The sequence below is a fragment of the Anas acuta genome, chromosome 1, assembly GCF_963932015.1.
Source record: "Anas acuta chromosome 1, bAnaAcu1.1, whole genome shotgun sequence".
Taxonomy (NCBI): Eukaryota; Metazoa; Chordata; class Aves; order Anseriformes; family Anatidae; genus Anas; species Anas acuta.
The window spans coordinates 13,850,285-13,868,972 of record NC_088979.1 but is presented as its reverse complement, the minus strand read 5'-3'; the positions used below and the strand labels follow the sequence as shown (position 1 = coordinate 13,868,972).

Genomic DNA, 18,688 nt, shown 5'->3' with positions numbered 1-18,688 from the left:
CTCTTATCAAACCTTTTGGGTTGAACTTCTCTAATTTTGATACAGCTAAAGAACGCATGCAGATTTACGTCTGAATAGAAGCAGCTCAGTGTTTTCACTCTCCTCTTTTTATATGTCAGTGTTTACAAAATTTTTAATAAGTCCTCCCTCATAAAAGGTTAGTGGAAGACAGTGAACAAATACCAGCTATCTTTGAGAACAGCTTTCTAACCATCACAAAGGTGTAGGATGAAGGTGAGGTAAACCTTGCCTGTGAAAGAAAGTAGCCTTTTTTCCAACGTCTAACTAACTCTCACAGGAAAAGGGAAACAGTGAAGGGTGAAAACATTTGAAAAGAGACTATCTTAAGAGATACACTTGGAAAAGCCCAAATCTTGAGTTTCCCCTCTGTACTATGTGTGTCCTTTTAATTACTTTTTTATTTTTAAATAATAACAAGTCCTACATTCCTTATTGTACTGCCAGATTACTTATTTTTAGAAGCAACTCTTTAACAACCACACCTCCCTTCCTCCCAGATGTTTTAGGAGAAATGTGGAAGCCACGTGGTATCTAAGACTCATGACACTGAACCTAGTCGTTCCGAAGATGGATTAGTAACCAGGTTTCTCGACGACAGGAGCTAGAGCATCCCAGCTGCTGTGCTGCTGCCCAAAAGCATCACTGCAATTGCAGCAATGCTGTGGAATAAAAAGGGGTACAATTTCTGAATGCCAGATGTGTTTTCAGGACTAGGTCTGCTGAAGGAAGAATATTTTGAAGATATTAAATAGATGTATGTTCAAGACAAGCTGAGCTGTTAAGGCCTGAGAGTGCACAGCAACATAACATTATGCAGCTAGTAAATTTTATTGGCAAAAACTCAGACAACTATATACTTAGGAATGCTCAAGTTGTAAAGAACATATTCCTGTCTTAAGACTCTTAAATACTTCCTGTGTCTTACTAGGTACTTAAGTGCTTTTTGCAGACCCAGGTTATTTCATGGTAAACTTGCACACCTTTTAGTATCCCAAAGAGCACTGTCTAAAGTTAAAACAGCAGCAGGACTTAGAAGATTCAGGGTTGACTCAGTTGACAAAGTACTGTTGAGTTCTTAGAACTACAGTGAACCAAACTGCTTCATGAAGACAGGTTTTTTGACAACTATTTTTAAAATTTGCACTGTTTCCACGTAAGTTTTTCGATTTTTGTTATATGCACCATTATACAATTAACAGCCCCATTGTAACAGTGATACCACAGTAAACATTTAACAAACTAAAAAATATTGCAGAACATACTTACCAATATTAATTTCATCATCAGTTTCAGCATCTCCAATACACTCAAATTGGAAATCTTGCAAAGACTGTGAAAATTTTTGCACTGCCATGGATAAATCTAAAATTCAAGAGAAAGAAAAAGAAAAAAGAAAATCAGAATTACTCCACCACAAGTGGAGCAATATTTAATGTTTTTTCTTTTTTTCCAAAGTTTCCTTTCTAATATCTTTTTTGCACAGTAATTTCATTTAATTCCTATCACCATTTAAAATCCAACTACTTGAGACATCCCAGAAACCCACCGAAACATACTGGATGCCATGTTTTGAACACTAATACATAAATTATGTTGAGAACTGAAGAACTAAGAACTGTTATATTTATTGAAAAATATTGTAAGATATCAACAACTAGTGGTAAATCACTTATGTAGGCAGACTACTGTTGTTTAAAATACTACAAGATTAGTTCACAGATTAAAATAAAAGTCATGATAATTTCTTTAATACATGACACTGCCAAAAAATAAATGCTAGCTATTCACTATATGTGTGTATTCACTATACACTATCATCGTAAAGTATTACATAAAAGCTTTGTAAAAAGAAATCAAGGGGAAAAAAAAAAGTGTTTGCTAATCAACTAGGTTGCCCATGCACTATGAGCACTGTTTTCTCTGAATCACACACAGTGGGTCTTAGGTCCCAAGGAAATGTCAAAGTAATCCAAACTTCATAGCATAAAATTTCATTAGGATTCTATACACTCCGGCAAACAACATTCATAATAAAAATAAAATATCAATGTAACCATATAAATCCATTCTTTCCTTCACTGGGTATGCGAACAACAAATGTGTAGATGAATGTGGTAATGAACAAACTTAGTCAAGACTTACAAATGCTATCAGTCTAGATGATCCCTGAATGACAGCTACAATTCTCCATGTCCTTGAGGACATATCTAAGTTGTCTGTTCAGAAGCTAGGAAAACTGGCAATTAAGAGTCTGATATCCATTAAATCTAATCAAAATACATTGTGAGGATAAGATATGAACCAAAGCCAAGTCATAAACTTTGATCCAAAAGCATCATGTACCCATTCTTGGATATCTTCTCAAAACCACCTGGACGTGGTCCCAGGCAAGCAGCTCCTGGTGGCCCCAGCTGAGCTTGAACCAGATGGCCTCCAGAGGTCCCTTCCAATTCAAACCATTCCGGTATTCTGTAACTGCCTTAAGGCACCACTCTTGTAAAGCCATATAATACTCAGTTAGCTGCACCAGTATCCTAAAAGCTGGATGTGAAACTGGAAGGCTAACTTTTTTCCTGGCAGGAATAAAATCTAATGTATAAATGCAGATATTCATCTATTGTCTTAAATCAAGACAGACAGACACACACTATTATTTAAATATGAACAATCTCCAGCAATTAAAAAACATGCCATTATCCTACACACAGTAAGAGTTGAAAACCTTTCGAAATCCTTTCAAATCAGAGTCCACACAATAAGATAACTGCAAATAATTTTTTTTTGTAATTGAAGGTGACCATTATCAGAAGTCACGGTCCTTACCAAGGTTTTGCCCTGCCCATGTTTGCTCAGTGCCTGCTGCTTTCAGACTGGCCTCTAGCTGGCAGGCACCAGTGAGCCAAAACCCACTCCTGGGCTCAAATCTGCTATCCACCATGCTTACATGCAGCTATAGCGTACATCAGTCTGACATCAGACCCAACAGTCTTTAGAAAATTCAGGTATAAACAGGTATTTCTGATATTTCAGGTATTCCTTTCTATAATGATTTATATCATTATATATATATATTTATATATAAAATATAAATATATATATATATATATCAGATAAATAGCTAGGATATAAAGAAATGGGTAAACGAAATCTGTATTTTTTTGATAAACAGCATTAAAAAAAAAAAAAAAAAAGGAAAAGAATGCTCCTCCTTCCAAGGAAAGCTATACCCTCTACTTCAACCTACATCCACTACATCTTTGACTACTTGAAAAAAATTAACATAAAATTACCACAGCAGCTCTTAAATATCTGTTACCTGTTTGTTTGTTTGTTGTTTTTTTTTGGTTTTTTTGTTTTTTTTTTCCAGAAATTTAGCTAATATATTTCCTTTAAAAGAAAACTGTGAACTGTATCAGTGAGAATTATTTAGCAATGACTTACAGTATTTGCAAGTAACTTCTTGAGAACCGTATCAGTGAGAATTATTTAGCAATGATTTACAGTATTTGAAAGTTACTTCTCAGACCTTTTCTTTTTAAATATATATTCCATCTGCTTTTTTAAATTACTTCTTTTTATATACTGAACAAAAAAGAGTTTTGGTATTTTCTTTAGATGAAAATATGCTGCCTTGATAAAGCTTCCTTCAATTTGCATTACATAATTTTCTCGGTAAATCCTATTTTTATTCAACACTGTCCTTCACAGTGTATTGACACTGGTAGTAGAATGTTATCAAGCAGATTCACCTGTAATTTCCTGACACTGAAAAATCTTATCATTATCAAAATATACTATGTTTTCCATCAAAAGCCACACTGAATTTAATTATTTCATCCTTACTGAACATTTCCTACCACATTTCCTAAAAATGAAAAGTTTATTATTAAATGTACTAACAACTTTGAAGCTAAACACAGTGTTTCCTACTGTTAGCATAGATGAAAATAAATCTTTATAAAGAAAGAAGCACTCTCTGTTTTACAGAAATAACGTCTCTGATATCTATGTAACTAACTATTCTACAGCTCATAGAAAGACACAAACTTTAATTTGTATGCAGCATATTGCTTTGAGTTTAAAGGGAAGAACCATAGTTTTATTGCTGGCTCTTCCACCAAGTCACTTCACCAAGTCCTAAGTACCTCTATGAAACTGCTGCACACCAACTGGTGCTGAAAGGAATAAAATGGCCCTAATGCAAATGAATGAAGAAGATGCTCTATGATAAGTACGAGCAAAATGTAAAAGCTATCTGTCACTAATAGGACTGCAGATTTATTTCCTCTGGACAATCTACTATCTATCCATAATGACTGTCATCTCTGTGAATATGGAAGGAAATGAGGGAGCATGGACTCTTCCCTATCACTCTTCCCCATGTGCAGGGTTCACTGGAACAAAAGTCAAGGGAAAGGAAAACAAATGATAAAAATACACAAGGTGGAGCCTCCACTTTATATACCGGATTAGTCACACACAGATGCTGATATCTCTTTCACTGTGTCAGTAAATCACTTTATTAATGCTTATAGGTTTTGAACCTGAAGAAAGCATACTGAATTTAACTTCAAAATGTTGGCTAAGAAAAAAGTAATAAAAATTAAATAGCTCATTAGATAACTTGTTCAAACTACCCAAAATGATACATTTGGAGATTTCTGGCTCTACATAAGACCTATTTAAGAGCTTGAAAATAATAGAAGACATTGTGTTAAGGATAAAGCCGTTCAGGCTCCGAGGAGACCTCACTGCAGCCTTTCAATACCTTAATGGGGCTTATAAAAAAAGGTCGAGAGCAACTTTTTACTCAGGCAGATAATGATAGGACAAGGGGTAATGGTTTTAAACTAAAACAGGGCAGACTTAGATTAGATGTACGGTGGAAATTCTTCAGTCAGAGGACAGTGAGGCCCTGGCACAGGCTGCTCAGAGAAGCTGTGGATGCCCCATCCCTGGAGGTGTTCAAGGCCAGGCTGGATGGGGCTTTGGGCAACCTGGTCTGGTGGGAGGTGTCCCTGCCCATGGCAGGGGGTTGGAACCAGCTATCTTTAAGGACCCTTCCAACCCAAGCATTTCAATGATTCTATAATAAAACAAAAGAACCAGCTGTGAAATAAGCAGGCCTCTTTTTAGTGATCCAAAGATTCAAAACTGAATTAAATCAGATGCAATCCATAATACCTCAAATAAATAAATAAAATAAGAGAAATGGAGCAAAGACTTCTCACTGCCATACATCCCAGAGTCTTAATGCCACTGAGAAGCCTCAATACATTCTGCTCTTTCTGGATGTAGGAAGATCCATCACACCATACAAATTAGCTTTTTAAGATCTGCAGGCTACGTAGCATCACAGGACTTACTCATTTTCTAATGAGTACATCCTAATAGTCATCTCCCCCTTTCTGTGGAGTCCACCTCCACCAGGATATTTCACTTCGCCCAGGTCAGAAATTCTCTTCAGTGTGCTGATCTTGCAAATTACTATAAAAGCTTTATCAGCATTACTCACTGACAGCACAAGCCAGGGAAGGATGCACATCCAAGGAAGCACATCCAGGGAAGGATGGCCACTCATAGGTCTCGATAACCTCAGTGTTGTTGCCCTTACTCTTCTGCAGGCTCTCAAATGGTGCCAGGGAAAGAAAAAAAATGCACTCTGACACCCCTCAGTTGCCAGAGGGGTGAACTGCTAATTGGCAACTTCATCTTCTGCTACCATTTGTTTTCCAACATTACTCACCTACCTTGTGTGTCCTGCATTCCCCAATTCCAAAGGAGTAATCAGTTCAGATTAGCAGTGGGACATATAGTCATGAGCAGCCACCTACACTCTGCTTATAGTTAGGGGAGGGAAATAACTGAAGTGGAGCTGCCTGTTTTAGTCAGGGCTGAATCAAGTCAAACGGCCAGCTAGGAGGGGTTGTGGAGTTTTGTCAGAGGCAGTACTAAAAGAAACATACCGCAGTATGGCTGGAAACAATGAGAGGATAATGCAGCTTAACCACAAGAAAGCAATATCACAACAGTGTTAAACACTGGTACATATATTTCCAAGTATCAGTATCATATTGCTAATAAAAGAATAGTAAAAGGCATCATTTATTCAGGAAAGTCACAGAGAAAGCAGGAAACACATTACTCTACTGGAAACCACTTCTTCCTGAAGTTGACACTTTTATATTTTCGATCAATCTTCTTAATACATATTTACCCAATAAAAAAAAAAAGGAAAAAAATGCATTACACTAAAAGTCAGGTTTATTTAAGATTTGCTTTGCTTCAAACTGCCAAAAAAATAGATTGAATTTGAACTGTGATAATATTAGTTTATTTTAGGCTTCAGATAAGACCTTACATGCTGAGCATAGGAAGATGCACTCCCTTGCATTACGAGAATTGTTCCTCAACCTTCTCGTCCTAGGTTTGTTAAAGAGATGACAAAATTAAATTCTTGTATAAAGCTTTAAGGAGGAGGGGACAAAATATCACAACAAAGTGATGAAATGATGGATGCCATTACCTAAAGGACAAAACACTGAGTGTATTAGTTTTGGCATAGCCCTTGACGAGAAAGATTAAGTTCCACAGATAAGGAAACTTGAGAAGTTCTTGAGAAGTTTTCTGCAAGTTGGTAAGCACACAAATTTTGTTTTGGTTGGGGTGTGAGGGTTTCTTTTGCCAGTCTGCCGCTAGAGGAACAGAAAAAAGCCCAAGCCCTTTACACACAGGACTTCAAAAAGCTCCAAAAGCAGATGTTTGGGGCACTTGCTAAGGACCCATACCGCTACCCTGGTAACAGCCTTCAAGAAACTGCTCTCACACAACACAAAACTGAAGTCTTTCTACTTGTTTACTTATAAGGATAATTTCATTTGGAAATGAAATTCCAGTAACCAACACTCTTCCCAATTGCTGTCAATCATCCTGGTAAAGCTTGATATCACTCACTAGGTTAATAAAGAAAAATAGCAGCTGAAACCTAGCGAGAAGATTAAACATGCCTAAATTAACTCCCGAGCACAGGCAGGAATGCAGTAAAGCAGACTTCAAACAGCAGACACTCTGGCTAAATAATAACAGCAAGATATCTGGTGATCTGACACAAAGCTGGTTATTACTGTACGGCTTCAAAGGCAGCTGTAGCAAAGGGGCAATGGCTGAGCTGGCAGGATACTCCACACAGGTCTGCAGTAGGCTGAATTTTGGGGCAGCTGAAGATGGGAATGGAGACCGAGCACAGCTACCTTTGGTGTTTCACATCTTTGAGCCATTTGTTTCCTCTACCATGTACAACTGAAGATGTTTTGTGGAGCTGAGTGATCTGTGATTTTCTGGTGCACTGACAGACAGGTTTAGCAGAACTCAAGCAAAAGCGAGCACTGACCAACTGCAATACGCGAATAAAGCAGCAGAAAGGGAGTGATATTGCTGGAGTACTTGATAAAATGGCATGCTAAAACTCGGGGAACCATTTATTAAGGTCACTGACTTTTACTCCTTCTCAGTACCTCATACCTCAGGTACCTGAGCGGTTCACATTTTTTTCTTTTAATTGATTCATTTTCATAAATTCATTTTCTTGAAAGGAATTCTCATCCTATAAACACTTTTTCTGGCTAAGTTACCTAGACACTTGAAGATGTAGATATATAATAGAGACATTGTTATTGTGAACGAGCAGCTACAGGCATGATTTTCAGCATTCCTACTACACCAAAAGACAGAGGCAAGGAAACATTTAAAAATGGATACAAGTAAACATAAAAAAAGGGTGGGGGGGAGATCAATATTATAAATACAAGTATTTAAAACATTATTTATCCAGGAAAATAGTTGTGAGATATATGTCTCCTTAAATACTTCATGATATGCTTCTTTGTTGTGGAGATGAACTGGGAATTGCCTCGGTTTTGTTATTTTCTACAAGAAGGACCTTCAAGGAGGTGAGCTGTATCAACAGCCAGAAATAAGCTGGAGGAACAAGAACACCCCACTGAGAAGCACTGAACTTCAACAGCTCCTGTGTGTGCTACAGTCAATTTGATTGTAACTAGAACATGTCACAGTGGGACATCTTTTTCCACATCAGAGACTGTAAACACATCAGCTGGCAGCATGATTATATTTAGGCAGTATGAATGATTAAGCAGTTAAGAGCAGTGATCATACAAGATCGTGTCTATCACCATTATATTTCAAATTCCCTCCTGCTTCGAGGGCTTTCTCATTAGAAAGCTCAGCTTCACAGTTGTTGGTCTTAATTTAGAAAACAGCATTAAAATGCATTTTTTTCCCCGCAGTTTTCTCCTCTTTCCACTCTTCATCACTTGTTATTACTTTAACACGAAAAATAGTGAAAATCAACCACCAGAGTAACTGTCACATACAGAAAATCTTCCCATTTCATACATACAATAGCAGGTCTGTCCAAACAAGGGGACCTGTAATGGGCTTACAAATTTGCTCAAAGCAGCATGGGGATGTTTTCCTCACATCTCAGAACTGCAATTAATTTACACAAGCTGTTTATGTTAACAGAATTCTGCCTTTTGCTGCCAGAAGAGGTAATCACAGCTCAACAAACATCACCACCACAACACCAGGGCATGCCCATATCACGTACAGTTAGAAAGCAATTCAAAATGCATGCTAGCATTCCTTTTAAACACAAACATAAATCTGCAAAACCAGACGAAATAGCTTCTGCCACCTTCAGTTTTAAGTGACTTCTATCACTAGAGTCTTTCCAAGCGCACAAGGTTCACAGCCTGTACCACTGCATGGAAGACTGCCTTCTAGTCTTAGAAGTGCCTTAGATGAATTTATTTACACTTTCATGTGCACACACACTTTCTATTCTTCATAACTCGACTGAATTAATTTGAAGAACAAATTAACTATTCTATCATAAAAGACGCACACAACAACACCCCTCCTACAAGCGATCCCATTTTTTCCCAAATTTCTGCAGAAACAGAGGGCAAGCTAGCACAGCAGAGAGGCTGTCTGCAGGGGCAGCTGGAGCTAGTGCTGGCCACCTGCCATAATGCCTTCTAACGAAGAAGCCACAAGAAATGACCACAATGGGATACTTAGTCCAGTGTCTAGAGCCAAAGATTTTGCAGCACAAGGGCCATTGCTCTGTACTGACACAGAGTTTCATTGTTGCTGTCAATGAACTCTTTATCCCCCGTATTTGCCAGCTCCTTTGGTCTATGTTCTTTGCCAGCTTGCTATTCACGGAACAATGCCACACAACTAAAACAAACAACCCCACATTGCTTTTCCACCTTAAGCTCAATGTTTTCCTCTTTAATTCCAGAGAAACTAATTTCTTTCTCATAATCTCAAGGAAAAGGACATCAACAGAATATGTCAACACGTAGTCCACGCACTGTTGCATTCCTCTGGGGTTAAATAAAGCACTATAGCAGTTCAAAATTTTTTCAGTGTCGTTTTCTTACTCGTGAATATTTCCATGAGAAAAGCCCATAATTTACTTTCTCATTCTAATGAGCACAGAGAAATCCCCTTGACTGAACACAACAAAATCCCCACTTTCTTAACACTATGATGCAAGAGCTATTGAAAAATCTGTATCTCCTACAAACTTGACAGCTATTTACTCCAACTTCTTTAAAACCCAGATTTCTTATGTTAGAAACTTTTAAAGTACTTTCAATATTCTTAGCATTTCTCTATGGTTAAGCACTAAATCCAACATGTTCTTGAGGAAGAGAATAGAACAGAACAGAATATTGATTCTAGAACAGAATAGTGATGTTTATATGAGAGTTTGGGGGGGGGGACGGAGGGGGGGTGGCCACATTTGCACTGTATTTGAGACATGATCTCCTAATAAAATCATACTAAAACTCCCCAGAAGCATAATTGTCTAAGACAAAAATACTATCGATAAAATTGGTAGTATTCCACCCCTATTTTCACTATGCCTCTCTTGACCCCAACTCACTTTGGTCTATGGATGTAGAAGCCTAACTTTATTCACCTAAGTAGAAGAAAATAAATAAAAGAATTTTTGTTTACTATGCAAAAGCTGTAAAGTCTATACGATGACTAACTAGTTTTGACTTTGTACTGTACTAAACATAAAAGAAAGAAGCAAAGGTAACAAAAAATGTTTGTTTATAGTGAACATGTACTGTAAGCAGCAATCTGGAAGACACCAGGTAGTATGTTCTGCAAATCTGCTTCTCTAAATTAAGGCATAAATGTAGCTTCACAGTTTTTTGCTGTATTAAGCAATGTAATTCTGTTTTGTTTCAATGTTCCTACCTCCTTGCATTTTAATTCTCATTATACCTCATTACTAAAAAATCCTGTCTTTCCCAGAACTTTAGTTCATATGACTGCATGTTCAACTATACTGCTGCATTTGATAGTAAACAAACTGACCATGCAGGGAATTACTAGGCTCAAACCCTTCCAACCCTAAAACCATATTCAGAGCTAAATGCAACAATAAAACTTTTACAAGTAACTAATGATAAGGTTAAATGCAGAAAGGCAAATCGTCCTTTGCCACCGATTGCAATTTGCTGCATATTTTCCATAAATATGGCTGAAAGTTCCAGAACGCATTTGGTTTCATTTTACTTCTGAAATTATGAAGATTGGCTGTAGGGTCCAACTCAGTACTATTTCTAGTATATTATTATATTTTTCGAAGTTATACTCAAACAAAACATTTCTATACAATGCCAGTTTTGCAAACATACTCATTTTCATTCAGTGAACTTTTTGTCCAAGATCCACAGAATGGATTCCAATATTTACAGAACCCTCTGTGTTAGAGAAGAATAAATCTTTTTTTTTTTTTTTTTTTTTTGTACTGTGTATTCATACACATAGCTTTCCCTTAATACAAGCACATTTCCCTGCTGCTCTCCATTCTAAAATTACAGAAAATTGGCACTTACTCAATATTTTCCTTGGGTCCACTGATAAAACTATTTTTCATAGCTCTATATCAGAAGATCTCAGCTCTTGAGCCTAACTTTTTAACCATTCAGTAAAGTATGACATGAAATATACCTGAAAAGAAGCTTATATCTTCCTATAGCACATAGTAAATAATTCCTCCTGATCCTCCTTTATTGTTCACAGATTTATCTAACATTCAAATTGCTTACTTCAGTTAAGCGTTATGTATATCTTCCTAAGCCTACTGCCTTTCCATACATTTTGCTACACTTTCTAAAAAGGTACAGAATGATGGTCTCTTGAAGAGTAGCCTTGGTGGATCCCAGTACATAGCTGATCTCATGGGTCCTCTGTTCATATAGCCTTGGTTATAAATTAATTTTTATGCCACAAAAGGATATTGAAAATAATACCAGGTAAGAGCCTTGTGCAACACCAGCTTAGTTAACTGAACGCAACGCAAGGCTGCTCTAAAATCTTGGATATAAGCACACAACATCTTTCAGCATTTGTAGTATTAATACAGATACCACAACATGGTATATAATTCAAAGGCACACAGACACACAGAACTGCTAGACCTACCCTACACTGCATACATACCAGTTTTCATCCTTTTTTCAAGCACAATCAATTAATTGCCATTTTGTTTCAACGGCTGTTTGAATGACAAATAATCTAAAGCAGCAGCCTTAGCATAAGATTATACTGAAAATGTAGAGAGTTGGAAAAAGCTAGATGTTAACATTTTCCCTATAATTTCTGTTGTTAGTTTTTCGTATTCTTATCATTTTAGGTGAACTTCTGCATAGTTTTCTACCACTCCGTTATCCATCCTAGGTTCTTAAGCTTTCTTCCCTGCAAATGTGCTTTGACCCTCAACATACTTTCTCTCGCTCCTTCTGGGGATTTTACACGCTCTTTTATGATCTTCCACATTCTTCCTCCACCCCGTGGATGTTTGCTGATTTCCCAGAACAGTGTCAGCCTTTCCCAGTGAACGGGATCCACAGCCCAGTCTTTCCCCCCATCCTCCTTGCTCAAAATGCAGTTTTTATCAGGCTTGCTGCCGTCATTTCTCACTCCTCCTGACACATCCCAGAGAATGTGAGCAGGCGGAGAAGTACCACAAAAAAAGGACAGAGAAACTAAGACCAGATGCTGCCAGAGGTTGAAAAAGCAGAAAGTGACTTCCTGTCTAGCAACCTAGGAGTTGCCAGAAAAAACATGGGAATTCCCAGATTTCTAGTGCAATGTAAGACATTGGTGCAGCTACTTTTAGTAGTGTTTTAAAATATGCTGTTTTCTCTGTTTGTTCTTGATCTAACAATGAATCCAGAGGATTTATTTTTTTTTAAATGCCTATGCCTATTTAGAGACAGCAAAAAACAAAGTAATATATTGTAATACAATTTCATAATGTAAAGAAAGCTGTTTTAACACATGGAGAAGGAACCACAGTTCTCAGTACATGTGCAAGATTAGTTCTGCCATTTCTGCTCTGTATACGTGCAGAAGGAGATGCACTGTCCTCACCAGTACCATTACCTAAATGTATATTCAAGTGGGAAAAAATAGAGTTGCTCAGTTTTGGTACAAACATGGAGCTGTAAACAAACTGCTTCCAGGAAAAGCAAGAATAAATCACTGCAATGATTACCCCCAAAACATACAGATCTCTAGCTGTATGATTTTTTCCAATAAATCTTTACGTGCACACATGTGCATGATTTTTACACGAGGTCCATTCCCCCAGTTCTGCGAAGACAGCTGCTGGAAGGAGGATCAGGCACATCAGGCTGGAGGAGGGGGAGGGCTGCAAGGAATGAAAGCAGTTATCAAGGCATTTGTGAGCAGTGAGCCCTTGGAACAACATTAGAGTTGAGGGTCATGGGAAACAGAAGCTTTGCTCACTCTTCTTCCTGGCAAAGCCTTCTGCACTTGGGCAACAAAGTAAAATGTTTTGTAAGAAGAGGAGGAGGAGGAGAGGGGGAAAAAGTTAAAGTGTGTATATTTAACTCATTAAAAAAATACTACCACTTTGCTTTAAAGGAAATGAAACACATTCTGTATGAAATTCTTTTGAGCTCTTAGAGCTCTGGAATACAACATCTGATTAGATTTCTTTGATCAGACAACTAATATCACAGTCACAAGAACTTCAGTACTACACATAACACTGTTTATATTTATTTATTTATTTTACAAACACACACACAGACGTAAGTAGCATTTGTTTACAGACTCAGATATGCACTTCCAGACAGGGAGGACAGAACTGAGACCCCAGATCAAGCAGGATTTTGTCCAGTGAAGTTAAACGGCACTAACCATCGTACCAAATTTGGCCTGAAGAAGTTTCTTGTACCCAGATAGTCTGCCACAGAGCTGGCTCACTACTTACCTACTTCCCACTGCTTAGGGAGAATGGATAGCAAACACATCAGATTTGTGCAACAAACTATCTTAATATTCTATTTAAAACCTTAGAAATATGAAAGGTATTTAGAAAATGCAGAGATGAAAATAATGAAAGTACTTGAAAGACTTAAAAATACCTTTTAGATAATTTAAACTTAAGCATACACAGTACAGCAAACCGCAGAATCTGTTACCAAAATACCCACATTTTAGTATTGGGGAAAAATAGCCAAAAAATAAACATGCTCCTTTAAATAAGGAAATGCACAACTGTGAATCTGTTTCACTGTGAGAGCTCCTGTTTGTAGAGCTTGAGAATCAAGCGTTCCCCAAAAGTTTACAGTTTACTCCAGTTTGGATGTGATGCTATTTCCTTAACAGCTCTGAAATAGTGTCTGTATCGTACATACCCTCCAGTTTTACTGCACTCTGACAGAGGGCAAAAACCAAACCCCATAAAAGGCAGTAATTATATTAAGTTTCTCTCAAAGTACACAATTATTTCTAAGAATAGGCTCTTCATATTTTACAGGAAAAACAAAGCATCCCTCATATCTCTCACGTTCATTTTGCTGGAATCTCTTACTTAAATTCTCAGACAAAATAAGGAGCTTTAATGATATTTTCTGCTGAAGTCTGCCCAGTTTTTTTTAAGTCAAAACTTGTGTGAAGCACCAACTAAGTGTCTACATATTTCATTTGCTGGACTCTTTTTTTTTAATAAAAAAAAAAAAACAAAAACAAAACAAAAAAAAACAACGCTTATTCTCTGGAATTTTGTTCTACTTTCCTGACACGGAAAGATTTAGGAACATACGACAACATCCTCTTGTTATCACTGTGTCAGGGTGATAGCCTTTAATTAATAATCTTAGTATCCATTAGTACTAGTACTGTTTACATTAAGGCATGCGTAATGAGTTCTGAACTTACTACTATCACTCACAAATGAGATCTTGTCATTAAAACATCTAAATAATAACTAAAGTGTTTTATTACTGTATACTCAGGCCTGGTCAAAAAGCAAATCAAACAGTAATTATTTGAAATTGGAAAAAGAAACAAACCAATATATCAAAATGCCACTCCATCAATCCACGACAAGCCTGCATTTAAATATTATGGGCATATTTTGCCTTACTCCTTCACACCATCCCAAACCTGCTGTGAAAGACATAGAGATATGTGGCATGGGTAAATAACAGCAGGAATATCTTCTTAAAGAAATGTGCTAACAATCATCAGCCTGAAAAAGACAACTGGGGAGTTATAAGAGCTCCACAAAATGACAAGCTTTACAGAAATGGTGGCCATCTCTTTGAAAGTAAAAACAAAAGGCTATCTGACATAGCAAAAAGTAAACTCAGAACAAGAAGATGCTTTTTCACAAAATGTGTATTAAATCAAGGAACTCCCTGCCACCGGATACTGTGGATATTAAAAATTTATGTGGGTTCAAGGAAGGACTAGAGAAGTTCACAGAAGAAAAGTCCATTGAGAGCTATTAAAGGCATAACCTCTTGCTCAGGAAATCTTCAAGCCACAAACCGCTGGAGGCAGCGGAAGTATCACTACATTCTTTCCTGGTCTTATACCCTAGCCTAGGCATTCACCACTGTGTGTGAGAGGAGACCAAAAAAAAAATACAACTCACATCACAGCACTTACTCATATCCAGAGGCAGGATATAAGGCCAGGTAAACCTTGGGTCCAACCCAGCAAGGTCATTGTTATGCTTTCCATAGGAAGATTTGTACACATACGTTTTGCAATAGCTCAAATGAGTCAAGACACCATCAGCTGATCACTACTAGGAGAAGGTTAACGCTCTCACAGACAAGCCAATTCACCACCATGGTTCAGTAATCAAGCTTTTTCAACGCACGGTCACCTATTTTAACTAAAAACAGTGATAGAAGAGAAGCTGAGTTAGTGCTGCAGAACTAAGGATCACGGATCTTACTTCCTTACTTCCTGAAATATCACAGAATCACAGAATTGTAGGAGTTAGAAGGGACCTCGAGAGATCATTGGATCCAACCCCCCTGCCAAAGCAGGTTCCCTAAAGCAGGTTGCCCAGGTAGGCGTCCAGATGGGCCTTGAATAAATATCTCCAGAGAAGGAGACTCCACAACCTCCGTGGGCAGCCTGTCCCAGTGCTCCGTCAACTTCACCATGAAGAAGTTTTTTTACATGTTGGTGCAGAACTTCCCGTGCTCCATTTTGTGGCCATTGCCCCTTGTCCTGTCCCCACAGACCACTGAAAAGAAGTTGGCCATATCCCTCAATGGGAGACATTCTCCAGGAGATCAGCGATGTCTGGCAGGTGGAGGCTGTATCATCTTTAACTGCTCCGGAGTCACAGGAGGAGTACCCTTGAGTCAACTTCAAGGCTGTAATTCTCTCAGCAAAGACTTGTTTAGTGGTCTGTGCTAAGCATAACTTCAAACAGTAAAAATAACTAAGTAGCAAATGACAAAACTTGATTTGGGCTACCAAGCAAGCACTCAAAAGGCTTCCAGTGAAGACTGCCTGTACAGCTTCACCACTACCACCCTTAGTGTTTTCATGCACACAGATTATCTTTACCCTCTTCCTTCAAAATTTTTCCTAACTTAGTTCTTAGCACGAGGGTGGTCACCAAACACACAGCTATTCAATATTTGTTTTCTTCCTCAGAGTTCAGTATTCCTCAGTCCTCTTCTCCTCCCAGTATTACTTACTGCATACCATCCAAATCCTGTAATGAATACAGAATTATCTCATCCTTCATGCAAGCCAAGTCTATAAAGAAAGTAGAATAAATGTATTTCTATGTAACATGCACCATCATTACCCTATTTAACGGATAGAGATGCTGAAAGCAAGATTGCCTAAGGCCACACAGGGAAGTGGTGATTAGGCGAGCCCGGCTGGGTCCCTGCTTCATGCCCATTACTCCAGATGCCTTCCCCTTCAGAGTAGGAGATGCTAACCAGAGCTGGAAAGAATGCAGCTTCTCACACCTCCCTGTCCCCACGAAAGACATCATTTTTTCTTCCAAAGGAACATCATTTAAAAAAAAAAAAAAGTTGTATATTAAAAGAAGAGAAGAAACCCCTAACTTCATTAAAAAGAAAGTAAAAACATAACTTGTTTTGATCCATTTAAAGCAGCCCCTCCAGAATGCCCAGTTACTTCAGCTACAGCACTCAGTGCTGTGTCTGTTTCAAGTCAGTCTCCAAAAACATAAGGAACACACCACACATAATCATGGCTCCTTGATTAACAGTCACTTACTAAAATGTAGTTCAAGCATCTTTTTTTTAGACTAGAACAAAACCAGGACAGAATGATTAAGGCTTCCATAACTGAACTCTCTCCTAACTGGAATCCTTTACATTTAAATTACCTTAATGCAGGATTTTTTGCATGTTAAATGTTTCTTTTAGTTTTCAAGTGCAGCAGAAATTCATTTCTCTTTCTCAAAATCCTGATAACTGCCACCAATAGAAGGATTGCAGTCTGTAACCTCATCACAGCCACATCTCAAGAATCAATATCCAGGGAAGAAAATCGAGCGTTTCTTTGCCTATGTACAAGTTCTAGAGAAAGCCTGGCCAGGTTTTCTTCTAGGGAAAAATTCCTTCTCGCAATACACAGAATGAAACTGGAATAGCTCATAATGATGCTTTTGGAAAATATCCACCCAACTTGTTTACACACAGTAGAAAAGCTTTAATAAGTCAATAGTTCATCAGGAGGATGAAGAAAAAAACAGAAATACTCTGAGCCTGAACTAGTTCCTTGTTATTAGGGTATCCATAAAGCAAAATTTGGTGTTTAACCATAAAACTGTATTTTTGCCTACATAGTGACGGCTGAATTTCCCTGCCATCACTGCAATAACATCATTTTCCCTCCAGGATGCCTCCAGTAAGACCGTGCTAGGAGCACAAGCTCTGTATGGCTCACAGCTCACTGGCTGGCTAGATTTCCGTTTCAGTACACCCTCCTCTCCCTTTTCTCAATGAAAAGAGGCTTAAAGGAATTGCAGATTCCATTTTATAAGCCCAGCTGTGCTTAACATAGTGGCCTCTATCTTCCATTCAATACAAGGAAGAACATTTCCACGAAGTTACACTTCTCATCAAAAAATGGGAAACCTCAACAAGATTAAAGGCAAGTTCTGTAAGTGGCTGCAATTTTGAAATCATCAATTCTTTACAAATTCTTTCTGTAAGGGTAAAAAAAGGTTCAGTTAGTCTAGGAAGCATTTATGGCTTACAACAACCAACATGAACTGAAGCGACAGAGGACAAATATGATAGTCCAGATCTTGGAGCTCACTCTCCAGATGCAGCATTTCTTCTTTTCATGAGCATGTAAAACCCTTTACTGCAATGGATGCTTCTTTCAGCAGGCTCTCTATATCTCCTGCAATGCTGTTCCAACCTCAGCTGAACATGTAAGTAAATATGAATCAATGAAGAGCCTACAATCTTTTTGCATTACTCAGGAGACTGCAGAAGTAGCCAAGTAAAACACCCTCTTCCTAAAACGTTCATTTTAGCTTCCTTGACATAAGTAAACAGAGCACATTAAAATAGAGGCTGCAAGAAGGAAAAACATAGCACTAAATAGGTTAAAAAAATATATTTTTTATATATTTTTATATATTTTTATATTTAATTCCTTAATTTTTACATTTCCTAAAATGTGCCCTTACTGCTAAGAAGGCAAATGGTATTCTTGGCTGTATTAGGCAAAGTATCAGCAGCAGGTCAAAAGCGGTGATCCTTTCTCTCTACTCAGCCTTGGTGAGGCTGCACCTGGACTCCTGTGCCCAGTTCTGGGACCCCCGCAGTACAAGAGAGACATGGACATACTGGAAAGAGTCCAGTGAAGAGCCACCAAGCTGATGAAGGGACTGGAGCACCTCTTCTGTGAGGAGAGGCTGAGAGAGCTGGGCCTGTTCAGCCTGGAGAAGAGGAGGCTCAGGGGGATCTCGTCAGTGTTTGTAAATACCTGAAAGGAAGGTGCAAAGAGGACAGAGCCAGGCTCTGCTCAGTGGTACCCAGTGCCAGGACAGGAGGCAATGGGCACAAACGGGCACACAGGAGGCTCCCTCTGAGCACCAGGCAGCACTTCTGTGTTGTGCAGGTGAGAGAGCCCTGGCACAAGTTATCCAGAGAGGCTCCTTGGAGATCTTCCAAACCTCCTAGACATGGTCCTGGGCAGCCTTCTCTGGGTATCCCTGCTTGAGCAGGAGCTGGACCAGATGGACCCAGAGGTCCCTTCCAACCTCAACCAATTC

The 18,688-nt window shown here is 38.3% G+C and overlaps 1 protein-coding gene and 1 long non-coding RNA gene across 4 annotated transcripts in view; one reads left to right on the top strand and one right to left on the bottom strand.

The window, feature by feature from the left end:
- The window catches only part of LOC137849814 (uncharacterized), a 313,574-nt gene that overhangs the window by 186,138 nt on the left and 108,748 nt on the right, over positions 1 to 18,688 (top strand). The gene's annotated exons all lie outside the window — the stretch shown is intronic.
- The window catches only part of ARHGAP42 (Rho GTPase activating protein 42), a 168,800-nt gene that overhangs the window by 128,354 nt on the left and 21,758 nt on the right, over positions 1 to 18,688 (bottom strand). For all 3 annotated transcript variants that reach the window (XM_068669745.1, XM_068669762.1, XM_068669753.1), the window contains exon 2: positions 1,288 to 1,383. In XM_068669745.1, the coding sequence (XP_068525846.1) occupies positions 1,288 to 1,383 (96 nt within the window). The remainder of the gene's footprint in view (positions 1 to 1,287; positions 1,384 to 18,688) is intronic.